General features: G+C 34.9%; 1 protein-coding gene across 3 annotated transcripts in view; it reads right to left on the bottom strand.

Moving 5' to 3' along the window:
• The window catches only part of PPARG (peroxisome proliferator activated receptor gamma), a 62,430-nt gene that overhangs the window by 4,406 nt on the left and 38,037 nt on the right, over nt 1–19,987 (bottom strand). For all 3 annotated transcript variants that reach the window (XM_069769788.1, XM_069769786.1, XM_069769789.1), the window contains exons 5-6: nt 10,617–10,816; nt 5,957–6,407 (exon numbers count right to left, since the gene is read on the bottom strand). In XM_069769788.1, the coding sequence (XP_069625889.1) occupies nt 5,957–6,407; nt 10,617–10,816 (651 nt within the window). The remainder of the gene's footprint in view (nt 1–5,956; nt 6,408–10,616; nt 10,817–19,987) is intronic.

Genomic DNA, 19,987 nt, shown 5'->3' with positions numbered 1-19,987 from the left:
GAATACATGTAGGTCACTGATTAGGAAAGGATAGTTAACTCTCAAAGAGGTGAGGTTTGGGGATAGTTTTTCAGCAATAGGAATAATGGCAAGTTTGAGTATGGAGCTTGATATTTGTTTGACGGTGGTTTTAGGAAGTGACTGCTTTCAGTTGTAGGTGACGGGACTCAGTGACCCATTTGGCTCCTCTTTCCATTTGGTATTTCATCCTAATAAGCTGTGCTTGTCTTGCAGAGATCACTTCTTTATACCATTCAATTGATAATACCATAAAATGTGGTTCAGAAAATCTGTAAATAAGTATCTGCAAGCAGAAAATTTTCTCCAAATAAATGCCTCCTTTTTATTAATTTCCTTTGGCACTATTACCAAGTAATTTTTTAAAGATACTTAGAGGATTTTTGATAAATTTTAGATATTTATTTTTAGATTACCTAAATGCATTGCATGTGCTGCAAAATCGAGTTGCCTTCTTTATATCTTTCAGAAACTTCCCAAATTTCAGTACTTCAAAGCTGTTAATCATTTTGGCTTTGGGTTGCGGTAGCTTTAAATTTTACTTCTGTGTTGCAGACGAACTCTGAACTAGCTGGGTATGACTCAGTGTACAGTGATAAAAAAAAAATCAAAAAGCACAAAGACTGTGGCCTTGATTTCCTCTGAGATTAATCTCCATTTGCCCCCTGGTTCTTTTATGGTGGGAATTTTTAGGGTGTGAGTTTTTCAGATGTGAAACCCAGTGCAAACATTGTGCTGCCCACACAACTTTAGGAGGCAAACCCAGGAGATCAGTACTGAGTCTGGAACTTACCAAGGAGCCCCCCGAATTCAGGTGCCAAAGGTCAACTGAAGTTCAGTGAGACTTAAGCGCCTAAAATCCTTAAGCTCCTTTGAAAAACCCAGTCTAATGGTTTTAGAATGACCCAGTAGAACTGGAGTCAGAAAAGATGACTATGACAAAAGCCTAGCAGATCATCAGATGTTATTTTTAAATAAGCCAATTCAAGAGGAAGGAAAATTCCCATTGAAGGCAAGAGAGATTTGTCATGAATAAGAACTTCAGGATATGGACATTATTTTTTGGGTGTTGACAGTTTGCTATACTTTCTCAGTAAAAATTTCTTCCAGAGGAAAATGCTGTCTCTGTTCCAAGAAACTTACCTAAATCAGAAAAAGAGGAAATAAGAGGCAAAAGCTTTACTATATAGGTATTATGGTATATTTCAAGTTGTTAAGATGCTCTTAAATATATATGCTCCAGACCCATTGGGTTACTGTACCAATTGTACTGTACTGTATTTTGTGCAGTAAGGAGCTCCAGATAGATGTGGCTTGTAGAAAAAAAATGCAAAGGAAATGATTAACAATAAGCCTTGAGAAAAATTTAGATGGAGAAGAGGAAGAAACAGAAATGGGAGTAAACAAGATGTGACACTGTGGTGGATGCCTTTGAAGAGGCTAAGACAAAATCGCTGTGTGAAAGCTCACAGAGAAAACTGCAAAGGGAACTGATGAGGGAAGCGAAAGACAGAAACTAATGAGTTGTAGCAGGACATTCTTATGATACAGTGAAATTAGGTTACAGAAGGCCAAAGGACAATGTGTTGAAATGATTAAGGTAAGAGATAACTAAAAGTGAATTAGACACCACTTTTAAACCTCTGTGATAGTGCAGATTGTTGATAGAAGTTTAGGGGTTTTTATGTGCTATTTGCAACCTGCCTTTTATCCATTCAGACTATGCCAAGAGAATACCACATTTCTCTTTTTATTATTACTTTTCTTTATTCAGTTTTTCTTTAGGTTTTCATCCATTGTCATATGGCTGTTTCACTTGGTTTGAAAATTCTGCAGGAAGCTGTTCTAAGTAAGAAAATGTTCACAGCGACTGGGAAAGGCTAATAGCCCCTTAGTTTTGAGTGTCAACAGTATGACTTTGTGTAAATAGTGTTCTATACTATCTCAGGGAAAAATATTTTGTTTGTTTATTTACTTACAGATTTGGATGCTTCTTTCAGATTCCTAACAATAATTACAACTTTTTTCTGTTCCTCACATATGAAATTGCCATCAGCATGCCTTTACCCATACCTTTATATTTTAATATCTTTGATTAAGTGCATTTTGCATTTAAATACACATTCTAAAATCTTAATATGAAAAACAGTCAAAGATATGGCTGACTGAGCAACTGTGCTACTTCTTTTGCTGAGGCAGATATGACTCAGCAGTTTGAGGTTTTTCTTCTGAGACCGTCACATGTATTGCAGTCACCAGGATTTTTGTTAAAAGCCCACAGTGATTATCTGCAGTTTTTGGCCTGATTATGGAGCATTTCTTCATTCCAACAGGTTTGCTAGAGCAGGATTTGTGTAGCAGTCAAATATGAACTATTTCTTGGTACTATTCAGTGATAAAACTTCAAAATTTGCTGATCTCAGATTGTAGCAAAATTATTGAGTATAGTGTTTAAATAATCAGCAGTGATTCACGGCTCAAAACTTACTGTAAAGAACACACTCAGAAAACAGAAAAAGTGAATGTAGCAGCATTTCTGAACTCAAATACTAGTTTGACTGCATGTTGACTAACAGAGTCTGGGTCTTTACGAGTATACCCCACTATAATTCCCAAACACCACTATATCCTAAACACTGCAGAAGATAATATACAAAAGTTCAAGTCCATCCATGATATGTAAACATGCCATAAAATTACCTTTTGAGCTTTTTCTTTATTTGACAATAACCTGCTTGAGTGAGTTTGCTCTGTTTATAAATGAGGATTATCCCAATAAGGCTTGGACTTCTATCTTTCCTGCCCAAACACAGACATCCAACTTGTTCTCTTTAAACCTTCTTATGATAGACTTCATCAGCTCAGGTATATATAATATTTTTAAAGATGGTTCAAGTTCTTTAACATCTATACCATAGCACTCACTACTGGCTGAGGATATGCCTCAGTGGCACAGAGGAATACAACGGGGAGGAAGAATATCTTCTTGAAAAAAGTTTTCCAAATCTCATTTTACCAAAGCATACTTTTCAAAGCTACCATAAGTAAAAGAATATTGTAATGAGAGTTTGGCATTGCTGTTAATGGCATAAAGCATTTCTTTTGCAAAATCAAGGTAATATCCTACTGCTCACACACATAGTCTCTCTGTCTCATCAGCATTAAATTCAGAATACTACAATTTGTTTGGCATTTACAGTATTGTTTTAAAGCACAATATACCAACATTAAGAACAACTTTTCGTCTTTGTAATAATGAGTTCAGAGTAACATTTGGGATCATTAAGACAGAGACTGCACTGAGCAGCTCAGAAACAATAAAATGATTGACTGTAAAGTGGGAGTACTTTCATTTTGTTGCTATTACAGTTAATTTGCCAGCTTCTTATTATTGTTATATGGGCATTTTGCCTTTTTACATAGAATGCAAAAGCAATTCTTACGATATCAAAAGGCTGAACTGTTTTATAGGATTTGTGGCAAATTCCAAACACTTACTTCACAATGAAAAGCTTTCTACATGTAATGTTCCAGCTGGAATTATCTTTCTCTTTTCCTTCCCCTTCTCTTTTCTTCTTTTTAGAGGTGTATAAGAGAGAGCACCCGTGGAGCCGGCAGAACTAGCATAATTTTGCTAGTCAATAACAGATTCACTTAGAGTTAGAGCATTTGGCTAGGATCTTTTTTCATTTCACAAACTGATTTTCTTTTTAACATATTTGTACACAGGATTTCTTGAAGTGACTTAAACATTACAGCATTCCTGCAGCTAATAAAGTCCTTGAGGTAAGATGAACTGGTTTTGAAATCCTATTTTCAATTAAATAATCCTGGTTCGATGTTCATATAGTTCTTACAGAAACTGAGTTTTGTAAGAACATAGCTCTTACAGAAACAAGAGCATCCGAAACATCTGAGAAATAAGATTTCAATTCCATACCACATAAGATATTATAGTCCCACAGAATGCATTCAATATATATCATATCTGCCTGTAAATTCCATGATAAAAGCCATTCTCTAATTGGCAGCAAAGCTTAATTGTTTTCAAAAGATAAACTCAATTTTTACAAATAACTATCGTGGTTTTTTGGAAAAAAAAAAAGTTCTATATGAAGATAGTGAGAGATCTTTGTTGTCAAGAAATTAAAGGATTTTCCTAGAAAGGACTGATTTATATTTATATGGATTTATATATTTATATGGATTTGCTTCAGAGTTATTTAAGAACTAACTTAAAATTCAGTAGTTTTTTATGGATCTCTGTTTACAAATTATTCTTAAAAAAGAAAGACTTGTTGATAAATCTGATTCAACACAGTCAATTTTTTTCTGTGGACCGTCGTCCTCCTGAGATCTAAAATGTAAGATTAGTTACATCATACCTATTTCCTCTAATGTAAACCAAACATCACTGAAGCATAGCAGACCTAGCTTTGCAGACTGCAAGTTCCCTTTTTTCGATTAGAAGTGGATTTTGAGAGGCCTGTTTCTCATCTGTCAAATTTCATTATATTAGAAAATGCAAAATGTTGGCATGTTTTGTTTAGTACCCTAATAGGCTTGTATAGTTTCTCCTCCCCCATCAGACCCAACTGAAAATATACCAGTAACTTATTTTCCCTTCCTGAATTAATTCAGAGTCCTCAGGGATCATTGTGTTCAAAGGTTTGCACAAGAAAATGTCTTCTGGGACGTGTACTTGCTTGAAGTGGATTTAGTTAGTCTAATAAACTATACTGTGATACCACATTTTTACTGAATGAAACACAATGCCAGAAGTAATTGTATGTGATTTTAAATGAAGCTATACGTAACAATGCACTCTCAACAAAATGTTTGTTTTTAGAACAATAGCATGTGGTTGTTGTGTTTGATTGCTTAAACATAATTTAATAACAAAATACTCTGCATTGCTTTGTGGAGGATCTGAATTCAGAACATTCAGCACATTCCTCCCATTGATATCTGCAGTAACAATCTAAGCCAAAATACACACAAATCAGTAGGGTAAATTTTTCTTTGTGCGACATCACTAACTTGATACTATTGGCCAAAGTAAAAGACCTTCAATCTGACCTGAAACATATATCTGATATCTCAGATTCTCAGTGGAAATGTTTCTAAGTGAACTAAATCGGGGTAGCACTTGCTAATTCACAAAGTGTAATAGCTACATCAGCTCAGAATCAGATAGAACATACTGACTTAAAAAAAGCTGAAAATGCAGTGTCCTTTTTAAAGAAGTGTTAGAATCTGTGTAGTCTGGTACCTGGGCTTTCAGATTCATGCTTTGTTCAAAGCATAATGCATAAAGATTAATACAAACAGAGCAGCTTATGAAATCTGAACAGAGCAGACACACAATGCCTGTTTTTCTCAGGCATTAGAAGATCATCGTTTTCCTGAGAAATGCATTCTCCCCCTCCCCTTTAAAGGCAAACAAAACCTTGCACAAATGAAAAAACAACAACAACAATAAAAAAACACCAGAACAATCCTGTAAGCCAAATGCAACATATATTTTGAAATTGTTATGGAGTCAAAGCTACTTGTGTACAATTAGCAAGCCACACAATCTAATTGCAGGTTTAAAAAACCCTCATGCAGAATTTTGACTTTTAGAAGCTCTTGTCAGTGAAATTCCACCCTTCCTGTTTTCAGATAGTCAGTCCTGATTTTGTTTTCTAACTAAATTAACTACTGATTCAGCAGGCATTTCCAGCTCTGTCATTAATATCAGGTCATTTACATTTTCAGCTTCTGCCTGAAACTGAAAAGAGGGCAAACAACATCCAGAAAGCTGAAAATTAATAAAAAACTACGTGTAAATAAACTCACTCCCATCCTGTAGTGCTGAGCACTTTCCTGTTTGGACAGGAATTAGAAGTATCAATTCTATTATATAAAATATCATATTAAATAAGACAGCACTTACCTCCACTTAGTATAATGACAGCTATAAATATTGCCAGGTCACTGTCATCTAATTCCAGTGCATTGAACTTCACAGCAAACTCAAACTTGGGTTCCATAAAGTCACAAAAAGGTTTTCTCAGGCTCTTCAGAAACTCTCGTGTCATGAATCCTTGTCCATCAGATATAAGAACTCCATCTTTATTCATCAGAGAAGCCAGGAGAGTATATATGATCTCATGGACCCCATATTTCAGGAGAGTTACTTGATCATTCAGGTCAAGATTCACAAAACCTGGAATGTTCTTGGCAAATTCTGTAATCTCCTGCACTGCCTCCACTGAGCGAAACTGACATCGCTGGAAAATGCGAATTGCTACCTCTTTGTTCTCCTCCTGCAGTGGTGACACATGCTTGCACTTGATCTGATCTTCTCCCATCATCAAAGAGTTCATGTCATAAATAACAAATGGCTAAAAATAAAAGGAAAAGACAATTTACTTTCAAATGTCCTTTCTATGAACATTTGACACCTGAGAAACTGAAGTAGCATACAGAGGTATAACTCATCAGAAAGCACTTAGAAATCTATGAGGAATATATCAAGGGTAGTTGACCTAAAAGGGTTAAATCTTCATAAACCTATTAAAGCAAATTTCCTCACAATGTTAAAATGATTTACAGAAAGGACAAGTAGTTCTTAAGGACTTCTCACATGTTCCGTGAATCCACATTCTAAAAATAGGACTTTGGCTGATACTTTTTGAATAATTGGGGGCAGGGGGTAAGGAACACTGTTTTAAAATATCCATGATTTTTGCAGCTTTTTGTTTTGTTTTGGTTTGGTTTTTTGTTTGCTTTGCAGAAGTTCTGTAATACCACAATTCGAAGTTTGGAATGCTTGTTAACAAAAGATTAAAATGTTACTCCTTTTACCTGAATTTTAATGGCTTCTATAAAACAGAATCTAGTAAGTGTACAGTGATGTGTTTGCACTTCTGATGATATAACTTCTTTTTTGTAGAAAGACAGAGTATATTCATATTTTGATTACTTCATATACTGTCACATTCTTTTCAAGTTCTATCCTTCTAGAAAATACTGCAAGTAATATCAAGTTTATGGTATTGGTTATCTGATAAATTTAACCTTTTGCTGTTAATTCCTTTAAAAATAACAGTTAGGATATATTTAAATTCAAACAACTTGTCAATGGGAAAGAAAACACAAATAATGTGATACAAACTACAGCAGCACAATTGAGAACACAAGAATGAGTCCGACTGAAATAAACTCACATAGAATAAACCAATTTTGAAAGCAGATTAGAAAAAGTAGTGCCTGGAAAACTTTTGTTAGGATATGGAAACTCTCTGTTTCAGAATATGCAGAAGCAGCCCCTGGTTTTAAAGAAGTGGTTAAGTGAGGATTTCTTGAATTTATCTGAAGAATCTTTTCCTTAGAGGATAGATGACTAAATAGTTCATCGCTGCACTGAACAAATATCTACTGATATTAATAGGTTTGTTAACATACTTGAGTAATTAATTAAAACAGCAGGAATTATACACCAACAATTGGACAAAAGAAATGCATTTTTTAATTTAAGATCCTTTATGATTACAGATTCTAATGCCTTATTCATGTGGGTGCTCACTCTCATGGTTTTATATCCACTATATGTTGCAGAACAGATTCAGAAATAACCCAAGACTTCCTATATGTAGTCAGTGTTCCTCTCCCACAGATCAGTTTCTGGAAACTCCTAAAATTCTATTCCTATTTGACTAAACCAGTTTTGAAGTCTAAATTGAGTGCTAAATTATTATGGAATTTTTAAAACTGAAAATAGCTACTTTCTGAAGACGATATTGCCCAGATGCTTATCACTACCCACCAGCTAGAGGTTACTTCTCCCATCTCCCATAGCTCTGCAGATGGAGACTGTGGAAGCGTTTGGTCATCTGTTTCAGGCTAAGTCGAGCACAAAGCTCTGACCCGCTTTCACTAGGAAGAGAGGGCGGGATGACAGCTAACAGTTTTGTCTAACTGATACAGCTGCTCGGAAAAGAGAGGTCTGTCTGTGAACTGAAATAATAGGATCTGCACAAGAGGATTTCAGCTTTCAAAATGGGTTAGTTAAAAATCAATACTCTGCTGCTTACAAGACCAATAAAACTAGTGCTGTCAGTTTCACAAGCAACCACAGGCAAACATAGCTCCAGACCATGAGATTCTGTTAAATAGAGTGTGAGGTGTGACACTATTTTTCCACTTGCACTAGGATTTCAGTGTGAAACTGAAAAAATAAACACACTGCACTGAGAAAAGCCAGGAGGATAAAGTATTTTTCAAGATGTAATGCTATTTTGGCAGCAGAAAAAACATTTTATACATATCTGTGCATATGTATGTGCACGCATATGCAAAATAGTGGAAAAACAAGACTGTAGAGGAGGCTTTTAAAATGCATGTTTTAGTACTAGTAGGTCATTCCTTCCTTTTCTTTCTAGAAAATCTTAAGTGGGAGCACCAAGTACAAGAAAAAAGTCATCTATTCTGTGCATGTACATGTGCTTTAGAAAGACTATACTATGCCACCAGCCTACTGACATTAGAAGATGAAAATCAAGAAAAAGTTCAAAAGAGCTAAAGAAATTTTTAATATAAAGATTCAGATGAACCTTGTGAGCAGAATGTTATGTCAAATGAGCACTGTATATCCCAGAAGAGGATGAGTTAGTCATTTTAGTTTTGGCACACACACTTAGCATATCCAATAATTTTCAGATAATGCAGATGATATAGCAATTAAAAAATAACGTACATTTAAACTATGCCCATAGTAAACAGTTTGATGTTCCAGAGCACAAAGTCCATTACAATTCAAATAATATGGAAGTTGTAACCATTAAATACTGAGTGTCACCCTTTCAGTGTTATTTTTTAAAAAAAGACTTGGAAATTTGCAGCAATGAAAAGCTGAATTCTATGTCTATTGGTTTATTGCTATATTCTAATCTGACAAAGTGTTAAAGCTTTCAATTAAAAAAAGAGAACATCGTTGATGGCGTACTGTATATTTACTGCATGAGTATTGCATTAGTGTAACTTTCAGACATGATCAAGTTTCATAAGCCCAGACCATTGTTAAGTACTCAGAACAGCAGAGCAGCAAACCACACGCCAATTGATTTCTACGACAACTTCCTAGAACCTTGCAGAACAAAAGTAGGATCTGTGGATGCACTTGGGACCTCAGAAACAAACGTCCCAGATTTCTCAACACACATCTGGAAAAAAAGAAGATGAGAGCACTGTAGGTAACCCTGCCCAAACTTCTGTCGTGTTCCAGAGTGTGCACAGTGGGCAGCTGCAGAAAAAGGGAGCAGGCCTCGTGGTGACATTTTTAGGATGAAGAGGAGTAAAGAAGATATATAATTACACACCCCACTTCTATTCTGTTGCCTAATGCAGGTACATAGTTATTGAGAACACACTTAAAAAAACTAAATTGCTGTATTAATTCTTTCCAGTAACCTATGTTTCTGATATAGAGAGGGAACTGTGGAAAGATTTGGAAAAAGCAGCGATGCTCAAGTGGAATTAGTGTATCAGCTTTCTGCAGAATAAATAAACTATGCTAGTTCAAACTTTATATACTCCATGATGAAAAGTTACTCAAATTGTAAGTGTCCACCATATCTGAAGTTTTTATGTGAGGGGTACAACCAAATTAGGGACAATATTTAAATTATGATTTTAACTGCCTTTAAAGAAAGAACGCCTAAAATACCTCCAAATTCTTTCCTGTCTTTGAAATTACTGAAGAAAATTAAATACAGTTTCTGTTGTAATCTTGACAATAAAGTGTCTGCCAATGATTCTATAAAACAAACTAGGAGTTATAAGTTTTGGAAAACTATTTTGCTCTTTAGGTGTTAAAATAGTGACAAAATTTAAAACCTTCATAATTATCAGATCTTATTTATCCTCCTTCTCACTGATACAGAAGGTTGTTATGTATTGCCAGTAAAGTTTCCAAGGCAACCCACAAATACACATATCTCTATTCCTTACTTTTCAAAGATTTTGTTGTACATTCTCCTAAAATTCAAATTGCACCAACACAGGATACTGATCTGATCCAAGATAACCCAGTTAAATGCAGGAATTCGTCAGAACATCATAAGAATAAGCACCATAGTTAAGGCTAATGATGGTGTTGGTACTGGGAATCATTTGATACTTATGAAAAAGAATATTCCTTTGGGAACAGCTAGTACTGATAATATGATATGATACGGATGCTTGAATAGTATGGCAACCAATTCCTGACAGCTAGATAGCCACCTTAAACAGATAGTGTGGAAGATAACCTTTGGTGAAGGAGAAGGAGAACGGGAAGAGTGGATCAGAGAATACAAATAGGTTAAGATGACCTTCAAATTCTTGTACTAGTTTCAAGTATTTTATTAGGTGAACTTGGAGTTTTTTCAAATAATGTTTACTTATCCTATCTAAAAACATTTCCTGTGTTTCAGACACAGCTTGAAATATGTAACTGCCAACAGCAAAGTTTTTTGTGTTTTTTTTTTTTTTTTTTTTAAAGATGTGTTGTCAATGTGGTAAATCATTTACTCAAAAGAAAGGAAAAAAAAAAAACAACAGAGGGAACTAACTGATTTGTCTGTCGTCTTTCCTGTCAAGATCGCCCTCGCCTTGGCTTTGGTCAGAGGGAAGGACTTTATGTATGAGTCATACAAATGCTTGGCAAGTGCTCGTAGATCAGCAGATTCAGGGTTTAACTGGTCGATGTCGCTGGAAATCTCTGCCAAGAGCTTCTCCTTCTCCGCTTGTGGCATTCGCCCAAACCTGATGGCTGAAGAAGATGACAAGCAATTACTATAGCTATAGTTGCACCTAAAAAAGCACATTTGAATAGCTTTTTATGTCACCTTTTGTTACAATCTCTTGAAGTTTTTATTTAAACAGTACTTAGGCAAGTAAAAAAAAAGATTATTTTCTCCAGTAATATAGGCAAAACAGCTGCAGTGCTTTAAAGAAATGTAAACAAACAAATCTCAAAGAGGAAATAATCTATGTGCCGAAACAGTAAGATTACAATATCTTGTTTGGAAATGCAAACCTACTGTCAGCTTACCTGACAGAGTTGGTGAAAACCACCAATTCTACCTCCAATCTAAATAAAATTTAAAGAATCTTTAAGATATTAAAATTCTGTTGGCCTAGGGTAGGAACCACCTTTCAGCCTCGTATTGTTTTGGGCAAATCACCATATGGATCTCAGATTCTTCATTTGTTTAGAAACAAAACACTTGCATGCCTTGCAGGAATAAATTCCTAAATAGTACAACAGAACTTAATGTAGCAAGTGCTATAAAATGTTACCAAAAGAATTAAGGAATGAGAAAGAAGGTTGCGCAGGAAATAAAAAAGCCAGAAAAGGCTGAGTTCTTCATGGTAACTCTACGCGCCTGCACTATTGGAAGCACAGAAAATGGTTCTACCGAGACATACGATCTCACAGTTGCTCAGTACCAAGGTAAGGCAGGCAGGCAGGCTGTAAACCTCCTACTTTTACATCTATGTACTTACTGTCCAAGACACTATTTATTCATATGGGGACTGACTTGGAAAATATTTCGAATGAGCCATCAAGATCAAGACTGATTTATCATATGGTATTTCAGTAAACAGAATTTATTTTATTTTACAAAAACAAAACAGAACAAAAGAGCATCAAAACAAAAAACAGAAGGAAGAAACAAGGGTTTGCATTTTGGCCTTAGGAGGAATAGAAATATTATAAATATTTTTTCAGCGATTAGTGTCTTCCCTGGATAAAAGTGCTGTTAAGATCATACATATGAATGATTATACTAGGGACGTTTGTTTTGGAAATGACCAGCCACTTTCCTTTATGAGTTTGCTTGCAGTGTGCTGATGGACAAAAATGACACTTTTTTTCAGGAATAAATAATTGTGCCAGAAAACATAAAAAACCCATTTGTCATATATTATATTTAGTGATCAGTTCTCTTATCTCATGGCTGTAGAAACAAGGTTGTTTATTTTTACAACTGTACTACATTTCTCTTTCAGCAAACTTAGTCTCCGAATGATGCATGCTGTATATTTCACATTTGCTCAGGTATTCTTAGAGTTAACATGTCAGAATAAAAATCATCATGAAAGGAAACCTAGTTCAATAAGTACAAACTAACTTACTCTATTCCACCCCCCCCAAACGTCTTTTGCCTACAATTTTTTTCGTATGGGAAATTTTGAATAATTGCCAACTGATATTTGTTTTGGATCACATATACATGGCATATGTATTTTTTTCTCTCTTATGGGAAACACTAAGTATTCTTAATCAGCTACTAACAATAGTTTTCAGGGAGACATCACTGCCCTCCTTTCTTCTGAGAGCAAAACATTTACAGAAAAATTATTAACTTCATATTAGTTTATATGACATACTACAATGGCTCAGAGAGACTGACACCATTCTGTAAAGAAGTAATGTGAATGGATGGACATATGGTAATGTTAGTGATGTATAAAAAATTGATATCAAACAAAATAAGAGTTCATATTTGTACTTAGTGTAACCTAAATAAAAAGATGAAAAAATTCAGCATAACTATAAAGGAATTAATTCAGCTGCATATGCTTCCACGAACACTGTGAATCAAGACCATATTGGTATTTTCATTTTGCAGTTAAAATGGATTCTCTCACTATTAAAAACTTGTATTTGTAGTTAACACAAATCCTTTCTGTTTTTTTTAAAAAAACATGTATGGATGTTGATAACCTTAAACCCATGATACTAATAACTGCATTTTAGACATTCTTGAAGATGTAAAATGAATGAAGTATGAGTATTTAATGAAGTAAATAGAGTGAAAACTCACTGAGAATATGTTATAGCATTTCCACATTTTTTTTTTTCTGATACTTAAGGACTGATTCAATAAAAAGAATCAAACTGTCAGCAACATACTAAAGCTAAAAATATATTATTACATACATATTGTAAGAAGTTGTTACAGGGACAGCACATATAACTAAAATGTGGGGTCAAGAAGGTGTTAAAATAATAATATAGCTAATAAAAATGTTAAAGGTTAATTAAATGTCCATGTTGAACAGTGCAGCTAGACATTTGTTAAATTCGTATTTTCATTAAAAGCCATTATGTTCTTCACTAAACCTGGTTTCAGATTTAAAATTAATTTAATATTAAATTTGTGAAATTTATAGGATTATGTTTTATGATTAATTTGTCCACTTTTCAAATGTGCATTTTGCAATAGCTTCATCAATGGAAAAAATCTTGTGATACTTTGATGCTACTGGTTGGGTTCTTGCCAACAAATTCAACTCCTCCTCACCATCTTTTTTTTTTGAGGAAGAATTTGCAAACTGAAGACCTAAGTGAAATCTGGAAAGACTTCTCAGAGTATTACAGTGGACCTTTTAATCTGGAAAGAAAGTAAGGCAAATAGCCTGATCTAAAAGACTGTTAATAAAAAAGGGACATCAGAGTTGCCCATGACTATAAAATGTTAATCACTTCCAGAAATATATGCAGTGCAATTTATTACGACCTGAAGACTTCTAAACATATAGTAAGAAATACTTAGGAACTCAAAGAAACATGTTCTTTGAGACATTTCACAATCATATCAGGAACTAGGTGTTTTGGGCCAGAAAAATGTTTTGGTATGATAAAACCTACTTGTAAACTATTTTGATATTTTACATGGAATACATCTATAATATTATATATAATACCTTTATAATATGTTTACAATAAATTATGCATCCCTACCAGCCTAATTTGAATTCTGTAAGTTCATTCTGTAAGCATACTAACTCTAAGTATTATGGAAATGGAGCTTGACTGAACACCAGTATGAGACATGATTCTGTTGTCAGCCTGTTCTTGAGAGTTGGGGTTTGCAGAAGCAAGTTTATAACCTGGAATCTCATTGGCATAAGACTCCCTCTCATCAAGTTTATTTTTTCAAAAAGGTATTAAAAAAAAAGAGACAGTCTATTACTTCCTCTTACTATATTTTTATGTTACCTTAGCTCTAAGTAGTTTATACAGTTCCCCAAGGAATTAAAAACAATAGGAATTTATTTTCTTTTTTTCCACTTTTTTTTTTTTCTCTCCCCTGCACCCCTCCATCCCCCCCAAGTATCTACTGGAACATTCTTAATGATATACCACAGTGTAGATACCATGACACTGATTACTGAAATAGAATTGTTTAGTGTAGAGATGTTATTGAAAAGATCAGGGAGATCAGGGATTTTCAAAACAGAAATTGTTTTGTCATTAGGGAATAACTGACTAAGCTGTATGTCTTTTGTATTCTTTTAAAGAACAGAAACCAGACTGGTAACAAACATCTTGCTAGAAATTCATACATGGGTGAATAGACTAGTGCCTGTTTTTTTCAAGTAAGTTTGTCTGAATTGAGGGGGATAGTTTCTTTTTTAAAACTTATGGCAGTTTTCCACATAACTGTATCTACTGTTGCACTGATACTGCCAGTATAAAATAGGCTTACTTTTAGTTTTGACTACAAAATGATAGCATAATATGTATACGATGTTTTCTAAATATGTCCCTAATCCTATACCCTGATTCCTGTGCAGAGTCTCGTCTCCTGTCCCAGAGTCTCTTGGAAAGTAAATTACAGTATTTGTGCTAGCAACTTGGTATTACTAAACAACACATCGTTGACAGTTCTCTGTTAAAAGTTTACAATAGTACTGGTGTAGAATTTGTAATAAATGACAACTTACATTGTGTTTTCTTTTTTAATGGAAAACATGAATGACTAAGAGTGTTCGAGAATCATGTTTCTGGTGTGCTTCTCTATCCCCAACAAAGGATACCAAGTTATCTTTGCAAAGTAGGCATGCGTTATAAGACCTGGTGCTTCTAATATAAAATTATTTCCATTAATTTACAGATTGCATTGGAGTTCATCATACTGTTAATATTTCATTTACTGTTAATAGTTCTAGAGTAGATGCCTTCTTTCCCTGATCATTTATTTTTATTTTGCTTGTGATGGTGATACTTATTTTCTTGAAAAGTGCTTTGAGATCTCTGCATGAAAAGTGCTATAAACCCCAAATATTATTTATTACTTTGTTGTTTGTTTCAGTACTCTTCCTTGTTGGAATCGTGTCTAATTCTTTGTTTCCATGTTTTGAGAATTTTTATATATGCAGTCAAAAATCCCTGTGAACATTTATGTTAAATCAGTGCATTGTCTTCACTGTGCTAAATTTTATGAATGCAAGCACCCTTATGTATAATCTATTTTGGAGTTAAAGCCCAAAGACGCAGAGGAAGACTATATCAAAAGATACATGATTAAAGCTGCATAGAAATTTGCTATGTATTTTTATTTGGCATAGGATTGGGGCCTCATGATGCTAATTTTTCTACAAAGATCAGATTCCTGGTTTCTTTTTAAAAAAAGATTATTTTAAATTCCTTCTGTGTAAATGAAAAAGGAACCCCCTCCCCCCCAAATAACAAAAGAAATAAGTACTACTGCCAAAGGTAACATTGAATTATATAGCACCTCTGTTAAAATGCCAAGATTACTTTGAAAGAAAATTAGCAGATATGTTGTTATATAGTAAACTAGGTTATAAGCACTAACTTCTATTCTTGAATGCTTGCATACTGCATTCAGAACTGTGTTAGATATAACAAAGCTTAGTCATAGCACAGAAAGCTATTACATCAATGTCAGATCAGTTCAAACTGCCCATTATTATCAAAGAATGCACTAGCTGATAAGCTAATCAAAGCAGTATAGCGGGGGTTATCTCTTACTGGCCTAGAACACCTATCCTTGGTTTAACAACCCGCTTGAGTGGTATTGCCAGCTATCAGATCATGTGTCTATCAGTTGTCTATCAGTTCAGCAAAACAGCCACTAACATTAGCAGAGCTTGCATTTAGCAGATAGGACCAAGCCTTCTTCTAAATACGTGAATTGACTTCACTAAAAGTGGAAATGACATCTTACTGGGTTTTGTACTATATTAATCCTTACGGTGTACCTTGTTGCTTGCCGTCATAATATCAGACTTTTACATAAAATAATTTGGCAATAATAAAATCCCTGAGGAATCTCATAATATTTTCTTGTGTTGGGGTAAAGTTGGTTATGCATGTTTATTTTTGTATGGATTGTACATTTATTAGCAATCTATCATTTCTGCATATGTTTGTTCTTTCTAAATATGTGTTTTTGGGATGGACTAATAGCAGTGAATCTCTCATGATCCAGTTTCAAACTCTGTTCCTATTTCATGAAAATATGGGTCTTGGAAGATTTCTGATGTAATTCATGAATTATGAGAATAAATTTTCCTAAACAGAAGGCGATCAGGACCCTAAAATGTATTTTAAATATAAAAATTCATTAACAACATAAAGTTAGAGAGTTGTGAATCAAACATTCCTATCTTATAATTTGATAGGTAAAAGGATAGTTTTCAAAATTTTTTTTAATGTTTAGAATATATTTTTAAAATAATTGTATTAGTTGCAGCAGATTCTGTTCAATGTTTATTAGCATTGCAGGCAAAATTGAATTTTGTGGTACTAGCCTAGTAGTTTACTTTTGGAGAAGTCATTGTCATTTTCAGGGGACTGAGACAAAAGTCAGGAAGAGGTCAGGCACCAGGAGGTTTACAGAAGGAATTTAGTGGGATTTTGGGTGAGAGGAAAAGTAGGAGGGATTGGTGATACATAGAGGTTAGGGTGGAAAAGGGAGAGTTCACAGAGTGGATAAGCGTTCACAGCATTTTTGGTGGTTGAGGAAAATTTAAAGGATGGGTGGCATGATCTTCTCCCTTTTCTGCTTCTGTCTCCACCTCCCTCCTGTGGCTCTGGCCTCATCTTCTGTTTCCCTGGACCACTTATCCTCCTTGCTACTCTGTCTTCTCCTTCCTCCACCTACCCTTGCAACAGGCCCAGCTTCCTTATCTCCTGGGAGCCTGGGCAGTGGATCAAGGCAGGATCTGCAGGGGCAGGAAGGGCAGGGACAAGCCAGTGAGCTGGTATGAGAGATCTGGAAATATGGCTCGTGCTGCAGGGGTAGAAGGGGTTCAGATGGCAATTTCTTTCACAGTAATAGAAGGTTGTGCAAATTTGGGCATGTGCCTGCAGCTGGAATGTATGATCTCTCTCTCTTTGGCAGTTATTTATTTGCTTGCATTTACAGTATTCTCTAGATGTCAGCAATATAAAACCAATAGTGAATATAGTAAGACACTACATGCTACATTATATTCTTTGCCTTTCTGTGAAAAAAATAGAATATTTATCCTTATGCCACTTTTTATGGCTTGGAGAAGTCACTACGATTGCTTATACGCTATTCTGTACAGCACTCTACTGTTCTCATTGTCTAGATTATGGATTTTTTTTGAGCATAAATGAGTCCCCAAATAGACTATAAACACAGTTTCTTACACTAGAAAACACAAGATGAAGCCAGGGCAGATACCTGTCTGAGTTTACTGGAGGCACGTGCCCAGACTAAGCAATTCACTGCTCCCAGAACTGGTAATAAAGACATATTGCCATGTGTGCTCTTTTTCCCATTACAGTAGTTGGTTTTTCTATAAATAGTACTTTCAGTAGAAGAGAAAAAATTAATGAAATTTCTAAAAAAAAAAAAGAACCGAGCTTCTCCTTAGTGGTACTTCAGAATACAATCTTAGCAATTAAGGGTTAAACACAGAGCAGCACTGTGGCTAGAGAAGGAAAGGAAAACAATATTCAAAGCATGAGAACACTACTGTCTTTTTTAACCTTCAGCCAAGTGGTATGTAGCATTTATGTGTGAAAAAATGTGGTTGTAGCTGCTAAGTCTCCTTGCATTCCCCATCTTTGTAAGTGCCCTATTCATTTTGCAATAATATATCTGTGCAAAGACAGTCATAGATTGGAACCCTCAGGCACAAATAATCCACATTCTGATTCCAAGGATTTAAAATTCAGATAAATTCAGTACTCAAATGGACGAACTTTAATCTGTAGATGTAACATAAAAATGTGTCTCAGTGTCATTGACAACATCCAGTGTTGCATTCCTGCATGCTTCTTTATATAGGCCTGTGTCTTCAAAGGTGAAATTTAGTTCTTTTTTATAAATGTGTTTGTTTATAAATGATGGAGGAATGAGGGTATTGTTTCATGCAATGTAATGTAATCAGAGTGGGCAAAAAAGGCAAATGCAGAAGCCAATACTTGAAAATAAACACTACTAACTCCCTGTTAGGTGAAATCGTGAGAGCAAATAGAAGCATTCCCTCAAGCCCTGGGACAAATGGCTTTGCCCTTTTCCCCTCCTCTGCATGCCTCCCCCAACTCCCATAGCATGGCCCCTGCTGGTGCCACAGCTTCTGCCTTGGCAGTGGCTGAACAGGAAGAAATGGCAGGTGAAATGTTAATTTTAAAAATATTTCTTGGGTCCTTTATGTTACTAAGCCAAAGAGAACGGTCTTGGCCTTCCCCTTCTTGATAGAACTGCACATGGTTCCCATTGACATAATTGGAAGCTGTGTTGCTAGGTTATGAGAGAATTTGGCATGCACCTTGAAAATAATAATAATAAAACCTCCTGAATTACTATAAAAATACCCACAGTAGCATTTCAAAATTAGATTTATTTTTAAGTGTTACTGTTGCATCCCAGGAACTTGAAAACCATGTTTTCTATTAGCAAAACATTTCCCATACCAATTTACATTCACTGCATGTATTAACTTCACAAACCACAGTTAAGCTTTCCTCTTGGGGACAGTACACTCATTTTTTATATTGAAAATAATGAAAGTTCTAAAAAAACCACAGAGAAATTATTTTCCCAGTCATGTTTGCAATTCTTTACCCTTAGAATTACATAAGTCTCTATGTTATGACATTTAATTCCTGTTTTTACTCAACTTTGCCAAAGCAAGGCAGCAAAGAATCTTCATTATGTCTTTCTGTCCAAACATTCATAAGTATTTCCACATGAATTGATATGTTAATTTTAAAGTTCAGAGGGACTATCTTCTAAATTCTATGCAAGAGAGCAGTATCCTGATATGCTTAATGCTACCTGCTTACCTACTGATAAAGAAGGCAATCACAGAACCACATACAATTGAAAACACCTTTGCAATCTAAGACTGCAACATATTCAAAATGGAAACGCTGCTTACAGTTCACAGATGGGAGGGGATATTCACTTCTGGATGGTGGAGAGGTCAGACAGTGCATATTACACAGGAGTCACAGCTATACACACTATATGATGAGAGGCCGACAGCTGAATGGGCGTGCTAAGAAACACTACACTCCTACTTAGAACACATTGGAATCTACGCCCAGATGTGGGTATCCTAGGAAGGAGGAGGACAGGTTTTTTTAAAACAATATGGGGTCTGGCCCATTCATTTAAAGTATGTTGTGTTCTAGTATGAGGAAGTGTTAACTTCGTGATGCTAACAGTCCTCGATAAGTATCCTATGCATCAAATTCAAGTTGTTATTATTCACAAAGTTTCAGTAAATTCTCTAGTCCATTTTTCTTTATTAAATGAAGTTCACTGCTTACAGGAAAGGGATATTGAACTACAGTAAACAAAAGAGTCTTGTCAGAAAATAAGACAATGAACTGAAAAATAACAATTATATGTTCAGGATATGTTCAGGAAGAACGACCAACAGTGTAATGAGCAAGAATGATGGAGAGTAAAACCAACTCATACGTTACATTATGTATTATATTGAGAAGAGCAGATACCTACCTATCTGATTTTTATATTGAAAGTAATCTCCAATCATATACATACTCTCCTAAACTCAGAGGCAATCTCTCTGATACGTGTTTCTAAACTGCCTAGTGTAAAGAAACGGAAAACTCTAGATGTTAAAGCAGCACATTCAGTAATCATATTAATGTTTCATGTTATTTTTCAGATGA

The sequence above is a fragment of the Haliaeetus albicilla genome, chromosome 24, assembly GCF_947461875.1.
Source record: "Haliaeetus albicilla chromosome 24, bHalAlb1.1, whole genome shotgun sequence".
Taxonomy (NCBI): domain Eukaryota; kingdom Metazoa; phylum Chordata; class Aves; order Accipitriformes; family Accipitridae; genus Haliaeetus; species Haliaeetus albicilla.
This window is presented reverse-complemented; position numbering and strand designations above follow the sequence as displayed.